The sequence below is a fragment of the Thermobia domestica genome, chromosome 11 (genome assembly GCF_964235325.1).
Source record: "Thermobia domestica chromosome 11, izTheDome1.hap1.1, whole genome shotgun sequence".
NCBI lineage: Eukaryota > Metazoa > Arthropoda > Insecta > Zygentoma > Lepismatidae > Thermobia > Thermobia domestica.
The window spans coordinates 100,000,298-100,018,704 of NC_137464.1; the positions used below are offsets into that span (position 1 = coordinate 100,000,298).

The 18,407-nt window shown below is 37.6% G+C and overlaps 1 protein-coding gene across 2 annotated transcripts in view; it reads right to left on the reverse strand.

The window, feature by feature from the left end:
- The window catches only part of LOC145664317 (uncharacterized), a 36,404-nt gene extending 18,311 nt beyond the window's left edge, over positions 1–18,093 (reverse strand). For both annotated transcript variants that reach the window (XR_014127354.1, XM_081730878.1), the window contains exon 1: positions 17,600–18,093. Coding sequence is in view for 1 of the 2 variants with exons in the window: in XM_081730878.1 (XP_081587004.1) it covers positions 17,600–17,961 (362 nt within the window). In the remaining variant the exon portion in view is untranslated. The remainder of the gene's footprint in view (positions 1–17,599) is intronic.
- Between the last annotated feature and the right edge of the window lie 314 nt (positions 18,094–18,407).

Below are 18,407 nucleotides of genomic sequence, written 5' to 3' on the forward strand. Positions count from 1 at the left end.
GAAAATGTTCATGGAAGAAACATACTTAAAGATGAATTCATTGAAGGCACAGTCAGTGAAGGTATGACTAAGTGTTTTGTTCTTGAAACAGATTTATTGTTACTGCGAGCTATTCTTAATCACCACCAACAGGTGTGAGTTCATTCGTGGTCGCCCACAGCGGAAGTGCTACGTTCCAAGAGCTCAGATTTACTTAATCTCTCATGCAGTTTATATTTACCCTTTTAAGTGGAAGTGATATGCAAATCCTCGGAAATTATTACATCAAAAGGGGAAGAACACAGATTAATCTTTTATCAATGATGGCTGGAGGTCATCACTTTATTCGGCGACACAATCATACATTGTTGTTTATAATCTAAATATTTGTGAATATGAAGATGAGTGGCACGTATGGTTGAGTCGAGTTATTAATTCTGTTCTGCTTGTGAGATATCTGACGATTATACCTTGGAGCATCTTATTTGACATCAGCCATGGTACACCTGAAGCAGCTGAACAAACATCTTGCGTTAAAAATTTGGAGACACAGGTTTTTCGAAGACTTAGGCCTATATTACTTCCAGCTAACAGGATAGATATAAACTAAAAAAGATGATGTAAGTCTAAGCTCATGGCATCAAGCAATTTTACCGTGGTAAGCCACGAAAGATGTGACGCTTGTCTATGGTGCATAATAAAAACTCGTAGTAACAATAAAGCTGCTTCAATAACTAAAACACTGACATACCTGCACAGACTGTGCCTTCAATGCGTTTCCCTTTAGGTGTGTTTCTTCCCTGAACAATTTCAGCTCAACGACCTGGTACAAGTTGTGGTACCTCATTTCGACTGCTATTAAATCCACTTCTTGCGTGCAGGGCCGTGCCGTGGAAAATCAGCGCCCGAAGCGAGAGTATATGTTGGTGCCCACATACATATATTCCAAGCAATTTTTCCTATATTTTTTCCTTTTTTCTCCCGAATTTTCGCTCCCTTACTTCGGCGCCAGGGGCCGTCGCCCCTCCGGTACGGCCCTGCTTGTGTGTAACAGTAGTGATTCGTCTTCCTATCGAATAGGTGTTCCTCTAATGACACGTTCAGCTATTCTAGTGACACATGTCACTAGAGTTTCCCATGAAACACTCTTCCCCTTTTTTCGTGATCCCAATTTTAGCTATATTTCTCGCAAAATACGCACTGCTCCTCGTTAAACAGGATGTCTGCTACATACTGCCATATAGCAGTACGCTCCAAATATGGTGAATTATCCACTACGAGTGTACAATTTTCCGCAACACATGATTCAGCAGACTGACTTAGCAATCGTGGTAATTTTATGAAAATTTGGTAGTCCCACGGATAGACCGTGTTTGTTTGTGTCGTATTCTGTAGGAATTTGGATGCAATTTGATGTTAAGCGGTGCAGTTTTGCAGTGTCACTCTCTTGCCGCAGTACTTTGACCTAAAAGTTCTTATGGATTTTTTTTTTTTTTTTTTTTTTTATGAAATTTGTCGTCGTTTCAGTTTTGTTTTATGTGTAGTGTATTACACAGAATTTTCGATTTTCCACAACAGTAATCCTTTTTCTTGTTCCAGTTGTCATCTGACTGGCTTCTTTTTGTGTCATTCTTTTCCAGAGTAACTGAGAACACGTGGATTTCAGGGCAAATGAGCTACTATTTTCAACTTACAGACAGTCAAGAGTACAAAGAATATAACAAATTATTAAAAATTACGGCAATTAAAAAACTACATATTACATACTATATTAAGTGCGATTATCTGTGTGCACATGTAATAGGAATACATGCCTTACGCAATAAGTTCGAGAGTTGTTTGGTAACTTCACATATCAACAGACATGTTTGGAAGTGTATTCATTGCAGAATAGCAGAACAAGAAGTATTTTCAAAGGAACATAATGTAACCGCACAACAGTAAAATTATTGGTTTGAAATTATTTCTATTATACCATTGACGAACAAATCATAAAACCTTCCTGGGGGATTTCTCGGTATTGGGAATCTGTCATAATATAACGAATGAGAAAACCAACTAAAATAATTTGTATAACTTGTTTTCTATAGAAAAATAAAACGGAACATTGACACAAAGTCATACTCATACTTCGATAAAAATCAATTATTATGAAAATTGTGAAGACTATAAAATACATATTTCCTCTGCTGCTATTTGATGGATCAAGACGAAAGTTTCAGTTTAAGTTGAACATAGAATAGGACACACAAATACATTTTATTATTCACCTAGTTGGCAGTGTTGCCACGTAATATCTAAAAGAATCGCGAGAAGGGACTTTTCTTAGGAAAATTTTCTTAAATATCCCTCAATTATTTTTCCTTTGTAAGCAGAAATGTCTCGTTCGTTACGTAAACAGAAAGTCTACACTCTTCCAAAGTGATCGAGGTATAACTTGTTCCAGTGTTGCACTGACGGTCGGAACATTGACATAAAGTCATACTCATACTTCGATAAAAATCAATTATTATGAAAATTGTGAAGACTATAAAATACATATTTCCTCTGCTGCTATGTGATGGATCAAGACGAAAGTTTCAGTTTAATTTGAACATAGAATAGGACACATAAATACATTTTATTATTCACCTAGTTAGCAGTGTTGCCACATAATAACTAAAAGGATCGCGAGAAGAAACGTTTTTAGGGAAAATTTTCTTAAATATCTCTCAATTTGTTTTCCTTTGTACACAGAAATGTCCCATCATTTAAAGAGATCCCATGGTCATTTAAAGAGATCCCATCGATGTCTGTAAATATACACGGGTGCTAAAGGTTTAAGGGCCCCATGACCCAGGTGTTGCATTTATATGTTGATCAACAACTATTTTTTGATTGTAAGGACCCTAAGGAACATTTCTAATATAGTAGCAAAGGTTCCCTAGGAGGGGGGGGAGTTATCTCTCTCAGCCGGCTCATTTCCGTTAGTAGGGTTCCCACAAGAAAATGAACGACTTCTTGACTTCCTCTGACGTGAATTCTTGAATATAAACGGAAAGATGTGGGGTAAGTTCTATCATGAACATTTTTAAAGCCCTCCTCCATCCCTATTCCCGTCCACCATATTCCTTTAATTACAATTTACATATTTGTTATGTTCAACACGAGTAATTGTTATACACTCAAAATTTATCATATAAGTATATAGTAATATATGTATGATAAAGTACCACATACCTTGAGAAGCAAATTTGAATTTTTGCTTGAAAAACAAAAAGCAATATAACATGCAAATATATTGCCAACTCTTCATGAGATCTACCATTATCAGTCCTAAAATGAAATCTAATGAAATCCTTAAGTTTTACGTTCCATTTTACCCCATCTAAGCTAAAACACGCGATGATGATGAGACATGAATGAAACGGTGGAATTAAGAAAAAGGGAGGAAAACAGGACAACCCGAGAAGACCTACGCACAAGGTGTTTGTCCACTGCAAATTCTATCTGGCGCGAGCTGGGATCGAACCAAGGATCCCCATGAACTAGAGATGAACCCTCTACCACTGACAAGTAAGGGACCATATGGTTGTCGCGCAAATCAGATTCAGACATACGCCATCTGATTGACCATGAAAAGATATGGAGAACACAGAAATTTAAGGTGCTAAGGGCCATAGGGAGCGGAGCGAGGAAAGAGGAAACATTGAATGTCAGCAAAATTGAAGAAAGTCAGGAATGACGGGAAAAGTTAATTTCGTGCAAACAGGGAAAGAAAGTCAACCAAAAGAAAGAAACTAAACATAACAAGGGCATCAAGGACGAAGAAAGATCATAATGAGGGTTGCTATCCGGACCGCAGTGTTGCCAGCGCTGCATAACATTGATATGGAAGGTATAGCACAGTATAGCAATTCATGCACAAGGAAAAATATTAGTAACACAAAAGACAATTGAAAAGACTCTGTACACGTGCGTAAAAAGGGTTAACGATAGTCGTGAGTGAATAATGTACATGAAGGAGGACAAATATAGACATGAAAGGTCCTTAATACAGATCAGTCGAGATTTGCTAAAGAGTTGCATTCAGGCAGAGCGCTTGCCATTAAAGGAAGCAACCCAATCTTTGATGCAGTAGGTTCAGTTACCGCAACGACGCATTCCTATATGATTATGCCGGTGATTGGGATGGACGGTACATTGCTTCCACACATGTATGTTCTTGTTTCGGAACCCAGTGGTAACTTCCCAGTGCGCATGGTCGCTGAATTCCCCAATGTGAAAGTATATGCAAGCAAATCAGCGAATATGTCCAAACGGGATTTGCAAATCTTCCTGGAAGAAGTTTTGTGGCCCGATCTTCAGGGTAAGGATCGTGTTTTGCGTTTGGTTGACTCCTGGAATCCAAACAAGGATGACACTCTTTACAACATGGCAGTTCCTGACGGTGTTCAGTTCTCCGAAGCTGATTCCTCCGAAATGTACAGGCCTTATACAACCTGCTGATGTTTTCTTCTTTCGTCCATTCAAAAAAAAGGTGAAGTTCATCACAGATGTAATATTCACTCACGACTACCGGTACGTTAAACCTTTTTACGCACGTGTACAGTCTTTTCAATTGTCTTTTGTGTTACTAATATTTTTCCTCGTGCCTGAATTGCTATACTGTGCTATATCTTCCATATCAATGTTATGCAGCGCTGGCAACACTGCGGTCCGGTTGGCAACCCTCATTATAATCTTTCTTCGTCCTTGATGCCCTTGTTATGTTTAGTTTCGCATAAGTAATAATTATTTCTGTTCTCCTGTAAAGTCTGCAAACATTTTAAACCCACAACTTGTAGAAAACTTTTTCTGTGGCATGCAGAGCCTTAATTTTTGCCTATATAGTACAATCTAGTAGACCGATATCTATTGATGTGGCCATATTATATGTAAGAAAAAATTTCTTAACGTAACTTGATGGCAAAGAGCAAATGTTCAATAAAATTACTACTTGCATAGATATACTGTAGAAATTAAGTCTGTGGTGATCCTGTGAACTGACCTAGAATACAACTTACAACAATCCAAAAACCAAACAACGCACCAACGCCAAAATTCATTCCTAACTATATCAAGACATGCTCTTTGCATTGGTTATGATCAAAAGTTGGTGCAAGGTTGGCAACATGGCTATTTTTGGGTACCAAAAAGGTCCATTTTTCACATACTTTTATTTTTTCCATTTCTAAGGCCACATATCCCTTCAACCATATGCGCTGAAGACTAAATGTTTTATCTATTCTAAAGTACGTATGTTATGGTTTCTCTCTTTCAAATATCAATCTACTGACTTGACTTCATACAACTTTATGGGGGTCTAAATATGACACACATGAATTTTAGCCAACTTTGTTAATTTATTGTACAAGTTCTGAATCCCCAAGGGAATTTGTAACCAACGGACCTTCATCTACTGTAAAAGTTCTCCTAGGTAACAAATTTTGAAGGTTATCAGAGCTTTCAGTTCAAAATGGCAGGCACTTCAAAATGGGAGAGGACGTTTGCTACTCGTTGTTGCTGAAACAGGAGCCATTTTGAAAACGCCCTACTACCGCAACCAATACAGATTTTCAACTTAAATTTGACAATTCTTCACTGTTGGTGTCAGGTAACATTTGTGTAAAATTTGAAACAAATGATAATGAAGTGGGAACCATTGGTCCACTTCACATGGAATGACCCATTTGTTTCTTCTTTGCTTCCAATTTGTTAACTTGAGCATTTAGTTTTCTTTTTTCAGTGGCATTGACTTTACCATCCTTTGCACTTTTGATTCGTTCCTGTTTCAGGTATTCATAAGCATCTGGGAGCTGAACGAACTCATAGAAGCATTCATCGATCAACAGCAACAAATTCCACACCTCCATATTACCTAATTGCATCATGCGCACGTCTCTCTGGTACTAGAGAATCTTCGATTTGGTTTTATACAGTAAGCGTCTTACTGACAAAGAACCCACCCTTCACCGAGACATGGCCGTGGGATGAAATTAAACATTTTTACAACTTTCCATAAAACAGGATATTCTTGTTTCTTGGACATTACCTTTGCAAAGAAGTCATCTAACCTGACGCTCCTCATCTTCTTTTCGTATTGCCTGAAGTCATGCGATCTCGGAGTTTCAGTACAGAAAGAAATATTGACACTTTCATTTCTTAGATACAGAATCAGATAATCTGTTACGCTCTTGTAGTTTGTAGGATGCGTGTCATCTTAGTCTGAGCAAGTTCGGGATTGTTGGTTTGTAGCCTGAGGTCCCAAGCTGACAGGGCACATACCAGTTTGTACTTCAGAGAGCTGCTTTTGACAATCTTTTTGATGAAGCCCAGCAAAAAGTTTCGACAATCAAGCCTTATAGGTAGTTTATCTCACACTCTTAGAGCTTTCAGTAGTATTTCTGTCCTAAAACCGATATCCGTCATACTTAGATTTCTGCTTTTAGATGACCGATTATTTTTCTCTCTCACACACACACATACTCACACTCATACATACTACACCACACTCCCTCAGCACGAAATACCAAAATTGCATGACTGTCTCCATGAGAATGCGGTATCTGTTTATGTGTCTCAGACTTTCTAGAACATGCTTAACCCTTTGGAGATCACATGGTACAATTTGTACAATCCGCGGCAAAAAACCTGCAACATGAGCATATAAGTTTATTGTGAAATGACGAAGTCTTTTGCCCCAAAATAAGTGTGCACGGGAGAAAACCGAAGTTTATCCTGGCGTGATTCGTTCCACTTAGATGTTAGGTTCATTCCCTGTGCTGTTAGGCGTAGTTTCACAATAAACTTACATCCTCATGCAGGTTTTTTTGCCGCGGATTGTACCATACGGGTGTTTCATGGTACATTGCGTTATAACTCTCCTATTTGAGCTTTTTCGTCCGGGTTTTTCTGTTTTTCAAGTCCAGAGGCATTGTAGAACACGTTACGTATAGTTTCACACCTTCCTGTGTCCAGACATAGGAGGTGATGACGTCATAATTCTAAAATATATATTTTCATTTATTAAGCCTACGTTCATTATTTTTTGACGGGCTTATTTTTGCACCTAGAAGATTGAAATTTTGCACAAACATTCAGTCCACTGAGTAGTATTTACCAGATTTTTTTCAGAATTCTCAGTTAAAATAGGGGAGATCCAGAGGGGCAAAGCGTTGAAAAAAGGGATATTTTTACCCCAAAAATCCTTTTTTCGGGATTTTCCCGCCTTAGATACATGATGGAGACACGTGAGTCATACCGTCTGAAAGGCAGCTTTATTCTGAAGAGAACGATGGGCGAAACATGACCCTAGGGTAATTAGGGATACCTCAGGGAATTTTTACAAAATATCCTTCTGTATACGGGAATATGGTACATTGTCGGTTTTTGGCGAGCTTACTTTTGTACCTAGAAAATAGAAATTGTGCATAAACATTCAGCCTACCTAGTAGTATTTATCAGATTTTTTTCAGATCTCTGCGTTAAAACAGGGGGGTCCAGAGGGGCTAAAAGTTGAAAAAAGGGATATTTAGACCAAAAAATCCCTTTCTTCGGGATTTTCCCGCCTTAGATACATGGAAACACCTCAGTCATAGTCTGAAAGGCAGGTCTATTTTGAAGAGAATGATGGGCGAAACATGACCCTAGGGTAATTAGGGATGTCTCAGGGAATTTTTATTAAAATATACTTCTGTATAGGGGAATATGGGACATTGTCGGTATATATATATTTTTGGCGGGCTTATTTTTGCACCTAGAAGATTGAAATTGTGAACAAACATTTAGTCCACCGAGTAGTATTTAACAGATTTTTTTTTCAGATTTCTGCGTTAAAAGAGGGGAAGACCAGAGGGGCTAAAAGTTGAAAAAAGGGATATTTAGACCAAAAATTCACTTTTTTCGGGAATTTCCCGCCTTAGATACATGATGGAGACGTGAATGGTGCCGTCTGAAAGGCAGTTCTATTCTGAAGAGAATGATTGGCGGATTGTAGTCCTAGGGTAAATAGAGATGTCTCAGGAAATTTTTTACCTATCATGGTGTTTCGCGGTAATTTGGGGCATTGTGGGAATTCTTGATAAAATTTCTCCCGCCCTTAGTATTCAAGATAGAAACTTGAAATTTGGCACACACACATTCAGTATACCAAGTACTATTTATCAGATTTTTTTATCTCTACGTTTACTCAGGGCCGTTCCAGAGGGGCCCAAAGTGTGAAAGAAAATTTCCCTCCGAAATCATTTTTCCCTCTCCTGGTATATGGTATGAGCATGCAAGTGGTACCATTTGAAAGCCGGTTCCATTCTGAAGAGAATGAGGTATGAACCATGATCCTAGGATAAATAGTGACGATGCAGTAGCTGCTTGACTGAAAGCCTAAAAAATACCCCAAAAACCCATAATCCGGAAAGGGTTAAGGAAGCACATGTGCACAATTTCTTCTAGTGTGTACTAAGAAAAGCTTTCCTTTATCTTCCTGAAAAGTTTCGTTTTTGGGCAATGGTTATTATTATTATTATTATTATAATGCTACATCCTGAGGAAGGAGTTACGTAAAGGACTAAAATATGATGATGATACGATGCTGATGATAATACCGAAAGGTAGCTACATTTTCTTTGCGAGCATATTCGTAAAAGCTATTTTCCCCTATTTGATTTACCAATTTGCCTTTAGACACCTTTCGTTTTTCTGTATGTACATATATGCAATTTTAAAAACAGTTTAACATTTTCCTGTGGTAATAATTGTCCAGCAGTTAGTAGGCGCAGACAACAAAGAAGTTTGTGTTAGCTGAGTCAACGAGACAGATGCACGGGTTTGAATCCGCTTTTCACAGAATACCTTCTATTTTTTCAATTCCGTAGGAATAGTCTGAATTCTGGTTAGCCCTGTGTAGTTCAATATATTGTTGGTGTTCGTGACCAATCATGCAGGACGTAGAAGATAGATTAACTCTGTATCTGTCATCACTATTTATATGTACTGGGATATTTTTCTAAGAATAACAAGACCCTTTATCTGATTTTAATTTGGTTTATAATAATAATAAATCACAGCCATATTCGATCCACTACTGGATGAGGCATCCCCCAGAGGGAGGAATTGGTCTACTGCTCCCACGCTGAGCAGACTGGTTGGAAGAGAGCCGAAGCTTTCACTGTGATCGTCAATATCTTCATTCATAGCAGCTCCCCAATTGCATTACGATGCTGGGTGGGCACCGTTCCAGACCCAAGCCTTGGAAACCATCGCAGCGCCGGGGATCGAACCCGGGACTCCTCAGTATGTATTCAGCGACGCTAACCACTAGACCACCAGGGCGGTCTTTAATTCGGTTTATTTGATAATATATTTTTAGTAGTTTTACTGCTTAAGCACCAGTTGTAATTGAAAACTAAAAATGTACTATTTCCTGATAAAATGGCTTCTAATCTTGCTAAATGTCTAAGTTTCTCAGAGCTTAACTTAGTATCACCAAATCAGTGTTGAAACACTATCTTTACAATTTTTTTCTTGGTACTACTTTCTTAATCATTGCAGAGGAAAAGTAGCCTTTTCTGAAGTTTCCATGTACGATAGAACTGTACAAACCTCAGTCGTGTTCTTATATTACTAAAAGGTTGTAAAGCAATTTCAGAAATGTCAAACGAACATTTAATAGTACTATTTTAGCCCTAACTACTTTCCAACACTAATATTTTAACCATACATTTCTGATACAAAAATGACAATTTTATTGCGAAAATTAGACAAGTAAATTCAGGATTGTTAATAAAATTAACTATTGCAGCACCTCCAGTAAAATCTTATGATTTAGAACCAGTTACATCATGAATTGAAAGGGCACATAGTGTAACAAATGAGGGCACTTATCCAATTTGCCAACCCTTTTTAACATTATTTTTAATTTCTTCGTGATTGAGATTTTACAAGTGTTAGTTTTTATCCCGATGTGGACTCGCATCTTTCCGTATACGTATACGTCCGTGTAACTGCATCCTATCCTATTTGTTTTCTTATATTCCTGATTTTCTAAATACTCATTTAAAAGCCCCATCTCCGGTTTTCTAAGAACCATCTACTGATCTCAGGGTACAAAAATAAATGACAAAGAGTCTGCAGCACTTGCTGCCAGTGCTGCTGGCTTAAGTGTGGGTTTCAAACTTGTTTGGATCAACTTTTATTCCCTTAGATGATTTAAAGAAAAAGTTCTAATACACAGGAATTACAAATAACTGGTCTTCCACGAAATTTTGTTGCAAAACTATCCCTAATGAAATATAGAGTTAATGTGTAATAGAAGCATTTATATTTCTTTTGCAGAAAAAAAACTTCTGTTGAGTACAGATGCCTAAAAGTGACCACCGTGTTTTATCTTCAACTGCATACAAAAGAATAAGGAGAGATGTCAATCGACAGTTTGAAGATAGAGTGGCAAGTGTTTAACTCTACGAATAATGAATCAGACAGTACCATTGTTTGCGACAAAGATGACTTTTATTCCGTACAAGAAAACAGCACATGTACATCAGCACGTGAAGTCAGTGTTAGTGACATAGAATTCAATGAATGTAGTGAATTCAATATTAGTGATGTTGAAAATAGTGCACAAAGTGACATTACACATGGTGACAACGAGGATAACATTAACAATTCTATGTCTGGTATAAATGTAGAAAATGGTCGTGTAAGCGTTGAGTTGCGGTCGTGGGTACAGAAGCATAATATAACTAGCAGAGCAGTGACTGCTTTGCTTCGTGTTTGGTCATTCTGATCTACTCTCACATTCAGAAACATTTATGAAAACAAGAACAATTACGATAGAGCCTAAACAAATTGCAGGGGGATTATATTTTCATTATGGATTAACGAGAGGATTAGCCGACGCCCTACAGTGTGATCTTCACTGCAAGACAGCTCGAGACATATCTTTGTATATTAATGTTGACGGTCTTCCGATATTTAAAAGCTCTTCCGGACAGCTGTGGCCCATTCTGTGCCTTATTCGGGAATCAAATGCAGAGATCCTTTCATTATTGGTGATTTCTACGGTTGTAGCAAACCAACTGATCTTAAGGCATATTTGGAGGATTTCATTTCAGAATTTCAAACACTTTTAAAGGAAGGGTTGAATGTTAATGGAGTACAATTCACAATCAGAGCTCAGAAATGTGCTTTCATTTGTGATGCACCAGCCCGAGCTTTTCTGAAGTCAATCAAGCCACATAACAGTTATTACGCATGTGAAAAATGCATTATGGAAGGAGATTATGATGGCAGGATGATCTTTCCTCAGTTTGATGCTCCTCTACGAAGTGACGAGTCTTTTAAACATCAGTCTCAGTCAGAACATCATGTGGGCACCTCTCCTCTCTCAAATAATCTTCCTATAGGATTAGTTTCTCAATTCCTTTTAGATTATTTAAACTTGATGCTCTTGGGTGTAATGCGAAAATAACTGAACATGTGCATCAGGGATCCTCTAAACAATCGATTACGCGCGTCGCTTATTAGAAAGCTTTCACAACGCCTTGATGAACTATCACCTAAGATTCCAAGTGAATTTGCATAGAAATGCCGAAGTGTACAATATATTGATAGATGGAAGGGTACTGAATATAGGCTTTTCCTCTTGTGCGTAGGCCCTACGATTCTTCCCTCGATATTGCCATCAGATTTTATATATATACTTGCTTTATCTATATTTACGCATTTATGTTTTATGCCAGCCTCATTTGGACAGTGAAATGTGTGATTACGCCCAACACTTACTTCGGACGTTCGTTTCCGATTGCATGCGTCTCTATGGCAGTACCACTTATAATATACACTTTTCAAATGTACTATGAGCAAATTATCTGAGAAAATGTTGCTGCTCCTTAATAAAGATTGAGATTAACGTTACTTAGAAACTAACTTAAATTTATGACAATCTGCCTTCAAAGAAACCTGCACAGAAGAAACCAACCTCGTGTATAAGGTACAATTTAAAAAGCTATTAAGAGTCTATTTTGTCAAAAAAAAAAAACACTTTATATAGTTATTTTGTATTAGTAAATCTATTCTAAATCTATTCTTCAATGAAACAAATAGAAATTACTGCATGGTTTGCATCTAGGGCCATTCTGATGTCCGTCTAAAATCTAGAAAGAAAGTAACTCATGATTTATTCCACTGATTTCAGATTATAATTATACCTTCTGCGGTTGTAAGCAAAATAATTGGCAATAGGTGGTTCAAGTTCTAAACATATTTCAAATAAAACGGTAGGGAAATTTTTCATGGCTTGCACCTAGGGATATTCTTACATTCCTCTTAATTCTGAAGTAAGTTCTCAATTTTACTCGCCTAAAAGGAGTGACGCGATCTCAAATTATATCATTCGCAGTTAGAAGCACAAAAGGAGCTGTTCAGATGCCTAAGTTTGAAACAAGTTTAAATACAACGATCGAGAATTTTTTCGTTGCTTGTCAGTAGAGAATTTCCTACATCCTTCTTCATTCCAGAAAATCATCTTAAGATTTACTTCACTCTGCTACTAGGGGAAGCATGATGTCAAATACATACTTCTACGATAGGTTACACAGCGGCTTAAACAAGAGGTTCAAATTCGGAAAGTGGAATAAACGAATGGAACTTTCTTCGTGGCTTGTAGCTAGGGACATTCTTACAGTTTTCTAAATTCTAGAAAGCTAAAACTCATAATTTATTACACTTATCGAATAAAAATGAATATCGGATTCACACACACAGTATCTAGTTACCACTGTAAGTGAAATGAAGTATCTAAAGCAGGGCTAAAATTAATCTTTAGAGGACTGGTGTCTCTGATACAGACAGCAGTTCAAAATTCAGTAGCTCAACTCTTACTTAATCTACAGAGATGATTCAGGTGTCAATCTCTTTAGGAAGGATAAAATTTTCCAAACGGTGTGGATTTCATTCATATTGGGGGTTCCTAAGCGGAAAGGTAGGAGGGGGGAATATGAATGTCTCCATTTCCCCATACCCGTCACTCCTTCGGGAGCGAAAACTTGTTCCTAATTGTCACAAACATAAATCATACCTCGTTGGAAAGCTTATGAGACAAATTCCAACGAGATAACTTTTGTGCCACTGTGACCAATCTCTAAAAGAAGAAGAAGTAAATAACTACACTTTTTCAAAGTGTATGGGGCTATGGAAAAACTGTCATTTGTCGTACGTAAGGAGGGAACAAAAGCTACCTTGTTGGAATCTGTCTCTTGAGTTCTACAATGAGGTATGGCTCAAATGTCTGTCACAATTAGGGGTCGCAAGGGATGCCAACGTGAGGATAGACTACAGTCCATAGAAAAATATACAGAATGGTTTACGTGGGTACGTCGTTCCGAATATTTTCTCCATTGTTATCAGACTCAAATGTCTGTCACAATTAGGGGTCGCAAGGGATGCCAACGTGAGGATAGACTACAGTCCATAGAAAAATATACAGAATGGTTTACGTGGGTACGTCGTTCCGAATATTTTCTCCATTGTTATACATCCTTCATTTTTTCATACAATGGTCACTAATATTTGGCGTATATGTGAGAACTTTTTCTCCTGTGTACAACAAATAACAGTGTTGCCATAGTCCTACAAACTTTGAAAAAATGTATTTTTAAAACATTGTTTTATTTTTATTTCTTTTACGACTTGGCCACAGGGGGTCACAAGAGTCACCTCGTGGGAATCTCTGTACCATAAGATTTTCAACGACGGGTAACGCTCTAGAACACAGGTCCCCCTTCCTATTCCCATTCGATAACGCTCGCTCGGCAGTAATATCTGAATTAAATATTAAACTTTGGTACAGAAAGGAACCAACATAACTACTAACTCATATTGGGGGACTTGTATTCTAGAACCTTCTCCAACGATATATGGCTTAAATCTCTGTGACAATTGGGGGCATCGCTAGGGCTGCCAACAAGAGTCTAGACCACAGTTCAATAGTAAAAATATACAGGGGAAGTACGAGGTTACGAATTCTTATACCCCTTGCTACGCCCTTCTCTTTCTTATATATGATTGCACCCAATGTCTGGTCTACATATCAGACTTTTTTTTCGACTTACAACGGTGAATAGGGCTGCTAAAGTCCCAGAAAGCCAAAAAAAAATCATTTTTTTCTTCTACTACTTTGAAACGGGGGGGGGGGGGGCACAAACTTGTTCCATGAGCTTTCGAACGAGGAATAGTTCACGTCCCTCTGACAATTAGCAGAGCTACTAGGGCCGCCAACGTGAAAGTATACAATTTCTTTTAAATCGCAGGGCGTCCTCTAACAGTTAAAGGCAAACGCGGGAGGACGACGTACCGCACTTCGAAAAAAAAAAAAAATATATATATATATATATATATATATATATATATATATATATATATATATATATATAGCGTCCCTACACTTTCCAAAACATTACAAAGGGGTAAAGATAAGCACAAGGGATGGTGTGACGTCATTGGACCCTACCTTTCCAGATCCATTTTTCTCCTGATTAGAAGTCAATGTGCTAAGTCATGACGCACAACTATAGAAATATCTGTGAGTAAAGCGATTTATATAATTACCAAATTTACGTTACTAATGTGTTACGTTACTTTGGAACACAAATATGCAAGCAATGAAAACATATCTTGATGTTACCTCTAACATCTTTAGTAGCGTACAAATACATAGTTTAACACATAAGGTAATTTTTTAATGCTATATACAGTGTTCTGCGCTGTCCTCGGATATATGTATACCCACAATCGGTGACGCGCCCGCTCCAAACTGACGCATCCTTTCGCTTTTATTTGAACCAACATTCTTCCCTCCTGTCCTGACTATGTTAGATAAAATTTGTGCTGTTTTAGTGGCCACAATACTTCTTATCACGCCCCCCCCCCCCCTTTAGCTAAAGTGAACTTATATGAAGGAATGCAGGTCCACACACCAAAATAGATCCCTGAAGATACAAGAAGTTGACTTCCTATTAAATAGGTAGATATACAATGAATATATGTATGGTTCCTTACTATTAATGTGCAACCGTTGTTTCTTAGAATACTATATTATTCTGTTTTGCTAATGTTTTTGAGAGCCTTTCGGAAATGTGGCTAGACGCATTCGAGCTAAATCCTGGGTAAAGTCACAAACGCCCTTTTTTGTCAGTAGCTATAGCACATTTCATGTTTGAATTTCGGAAATTTTCAGATCCCCTTCAGTTACGTTTTTTTTTTTTCTTTCTTTTTAACAGAATGCCCTATATAAGAAAGACTATCGTAGAGCACCCACCTTGAAATATGTACAGTCCGCAGCAAAAAACCTGCAACATGGGAATCTAAGTTTATTGTGAAAAGACGAAGTCTTTTGCTCCAAAATAAGTATGCAGGGGAGGATGCCGAAGGTTCTTCTGGCGTGATTCGTGCCACTTAGCCGTTATGTTGGTTCCCTGTGCAGTTAGGCGTAGCTTCACAATAAACTTACATGCTCATGTTGCAAGTTATTTGCTGCGGACTATACAAGAATTAGTGAGAAATGTGTAACCAATAATAATCATTAGTTCATCGAGATAAAGCCACATAAGTTTTGTTTGCGTGGTGTTGATCACTTCTGTTTTTATGTACAGCTAGTCAATGTGTGCCGTGTCACTTCCAAACTGTAGATAATTAGTTTAGGTTCAAGGTATTTCCCATACCTATTTCTCGCGAAATATTGCTTTGGAATAATTTTGGAACTGGCGGGCAACAATCAGGTAAAAAACACAATGTTTACGGCAGAAATGAATTGATATTACGTAGGGGTAATTATTAACAACATAACATAACCTAACGGCATTACTCGAGCAGGCGGTTCTATCAAATTTTGACACATTTCTTAAATTTTTAGGTTAGGTAGAGCTTTGTATTTCTTTTAGCAGAGCATACACTAAACGGCGTGACAAACATCTTGGCATTTGAAGGCGGCGCTCCGAGTTCCCTTTAAATTCTGCTAGCAAATGAGAGGCCAGCGGTATTGCCACGTTTAGTTTGTACACATCCACGTCTATCCCCTATCACCTGATCGCACTGTAGTTTGTCTGCTTATTCGTTTAGCTGAAATGCCAAGATGTTTGTCACAGGCTTTAAATAAGGAGCTTCATTCTTACTTGCAGATTGACTTCAGGACGGATCAATATTAATACATTGTTGGCGTATGGCATAAAAACTAGAGTGCATAAAACATGAAAAAAATTGTACTAGGTGGCCATTAAAAAGCACGAATGCTATCTAACCGAGTCAGTGTAGGAGCGCAGCAGCAGGGCCCGACCCTCAGCGAGAGGGTGCGTCCGTAGGGAGCAGCCGCGTCAGCGATGGGAGATATACGCATATACGAGGATAGTGGAAGAGAACACTTATACATACAATACTTTCACTACCACTCAAAATTCGACTATACAAGTTTAGAGTTGCCCCTCCAGTTTCAAATTCACAAAAAACAGTAAAAACATTACAACGTGCATTTTTGCTACAGAAACCCATAGTATAAGTAGTAGTAGGAACGAGTTAGAAGCCCCGCAGGGGTTCGTTGGGTTCTGTTCTCGACATAAAATGGGCATGCTGCTGAATTATGAAACCTTGCGCGTCTTGTAAATAGTACAAACTTCCACATATCTTTTCTTGTATTAAACATAACTTTACTGCCAAACTTACACACCTAAACATCACATAAGAACTCTAAATCATAATTTCTTACCTCATTTCTCCTGTAAATGATCCTAATTTATATATATATATATATATATATATATATATATATATATATATATATATATATATATAAAAGGAACGGAATGGGCAACTCTAAAGCTAACCCCAAAATTCATTTCAATATGCTCTGCATTGACAGTTACTACTTATATTCACACTCTCCTCTTTTCAAGAAAAATGTTTCATATCGTACATATCGTATTTTACCTGAAAACCTATTTGGTAGAACCGTCTGCTTAAGTGAACCCGACCTAATATAACCTAACTTGTATTAAACCATCAATTACACGGAAAAAATACGAAGTACGAATTTTAAGCAAAGAATTCTGGCCCTCCAAATCCAATAATCCTAACCTAACCTAAAACATCCAGCTCTTTTCTCTAGGGGTCCAGCTCTTTTCTCAAAAAAAAAAAAAAAAAAGTCACAATTTTGGTAATATCTGCTCACATTAGGCTAGTTTAGGTAATTTTAGTTTAGGATTGGTTAGTTTATGTTATATTAGTGTATGGGTCCAGCATAATTTTCCAAAAAAATGATAGAATTTCGCTTATTTCTACTATTATCAGATTAGTTAAAGTTAGTTCAGGTTACCTTAGGTTAGATTTGGTTAGGTACTGTTACGTCTAAGTACTTGCATCATTCATTTCTCTTGTAAATTTTGTGGTTGTTGTGGACCCCTTGTAGTAAACATACTCCCAAAAAAATACCTTAAGCAAAAAGTTCTCACCCGCAAAATTTCAAAAAAAAACCATTGCTTTAATTTATAAAATTTCCGAACCCATGTAACTGTGTTATCAAAATGAACCAGCCACTAGATGGAAACCTTAACATTACCTTTGTGGCCGAACTGAATTTAAATTTTTTGTTGTTAATTGTTTGTAGTTATTAGAGTATGAGTCGCAAGTCTCTTGAGCCACTAGTTTTCTTAGCGTTTCTATATTATTTTCAAATGTAGGCTCTTCAACTGCAAATTCTGATTTCACGTCATCAACGTTTGGTTTCACATCCGAAGAATACATAGCTACATCCTCCTCCTTTGTTTGGTTTCCTTCCGTTGTAGATAATATTAATTCTTTGTTGTCAGCCGTCAGTTCGTATGTCCATCCTTTCCCCTCGAGTGGATCTTCTTGAGGAAAGCCATAGTCGATTTCTTCTTTGCACATGAATTCTAACTTGAGAGACGCCTCACCAGCCATTATGACTTCACATTTAGTAAGAATCTGAAACTGTGTTTATACTTCCACTTTATTTTATGCTACCGGTGTTAATGAAACGATTTAAAAGAACGTTCACAGAAACAACTTAATAATTCCACCACAGAGCAGTGATGCCAATTCCTTCAGAGCCGTTTTCCCTTCACAAGCTTCAGAATTTCCCTTTTCCGGATAAAATTTCCCTTCATCCAAACCGTTCAAGTACTGTATTTAGTAAACGTATTTTTTAATCGTTTTCGCTTCCACCTCCTCACCCAATCTTATAACCACATACAAGCAGATACCTGACAGCCTTCCTTTGAGCTTACGCAGAATTTGAACTTGATTTGTTGTTTAGGTATCTAAGGCGTCGCGATAGAGGAGGGGGAAGAATATGGAAAGGTGTAGTAGGGTAGAACCTATGTTAAATGTGCAATATCTGCATTTGC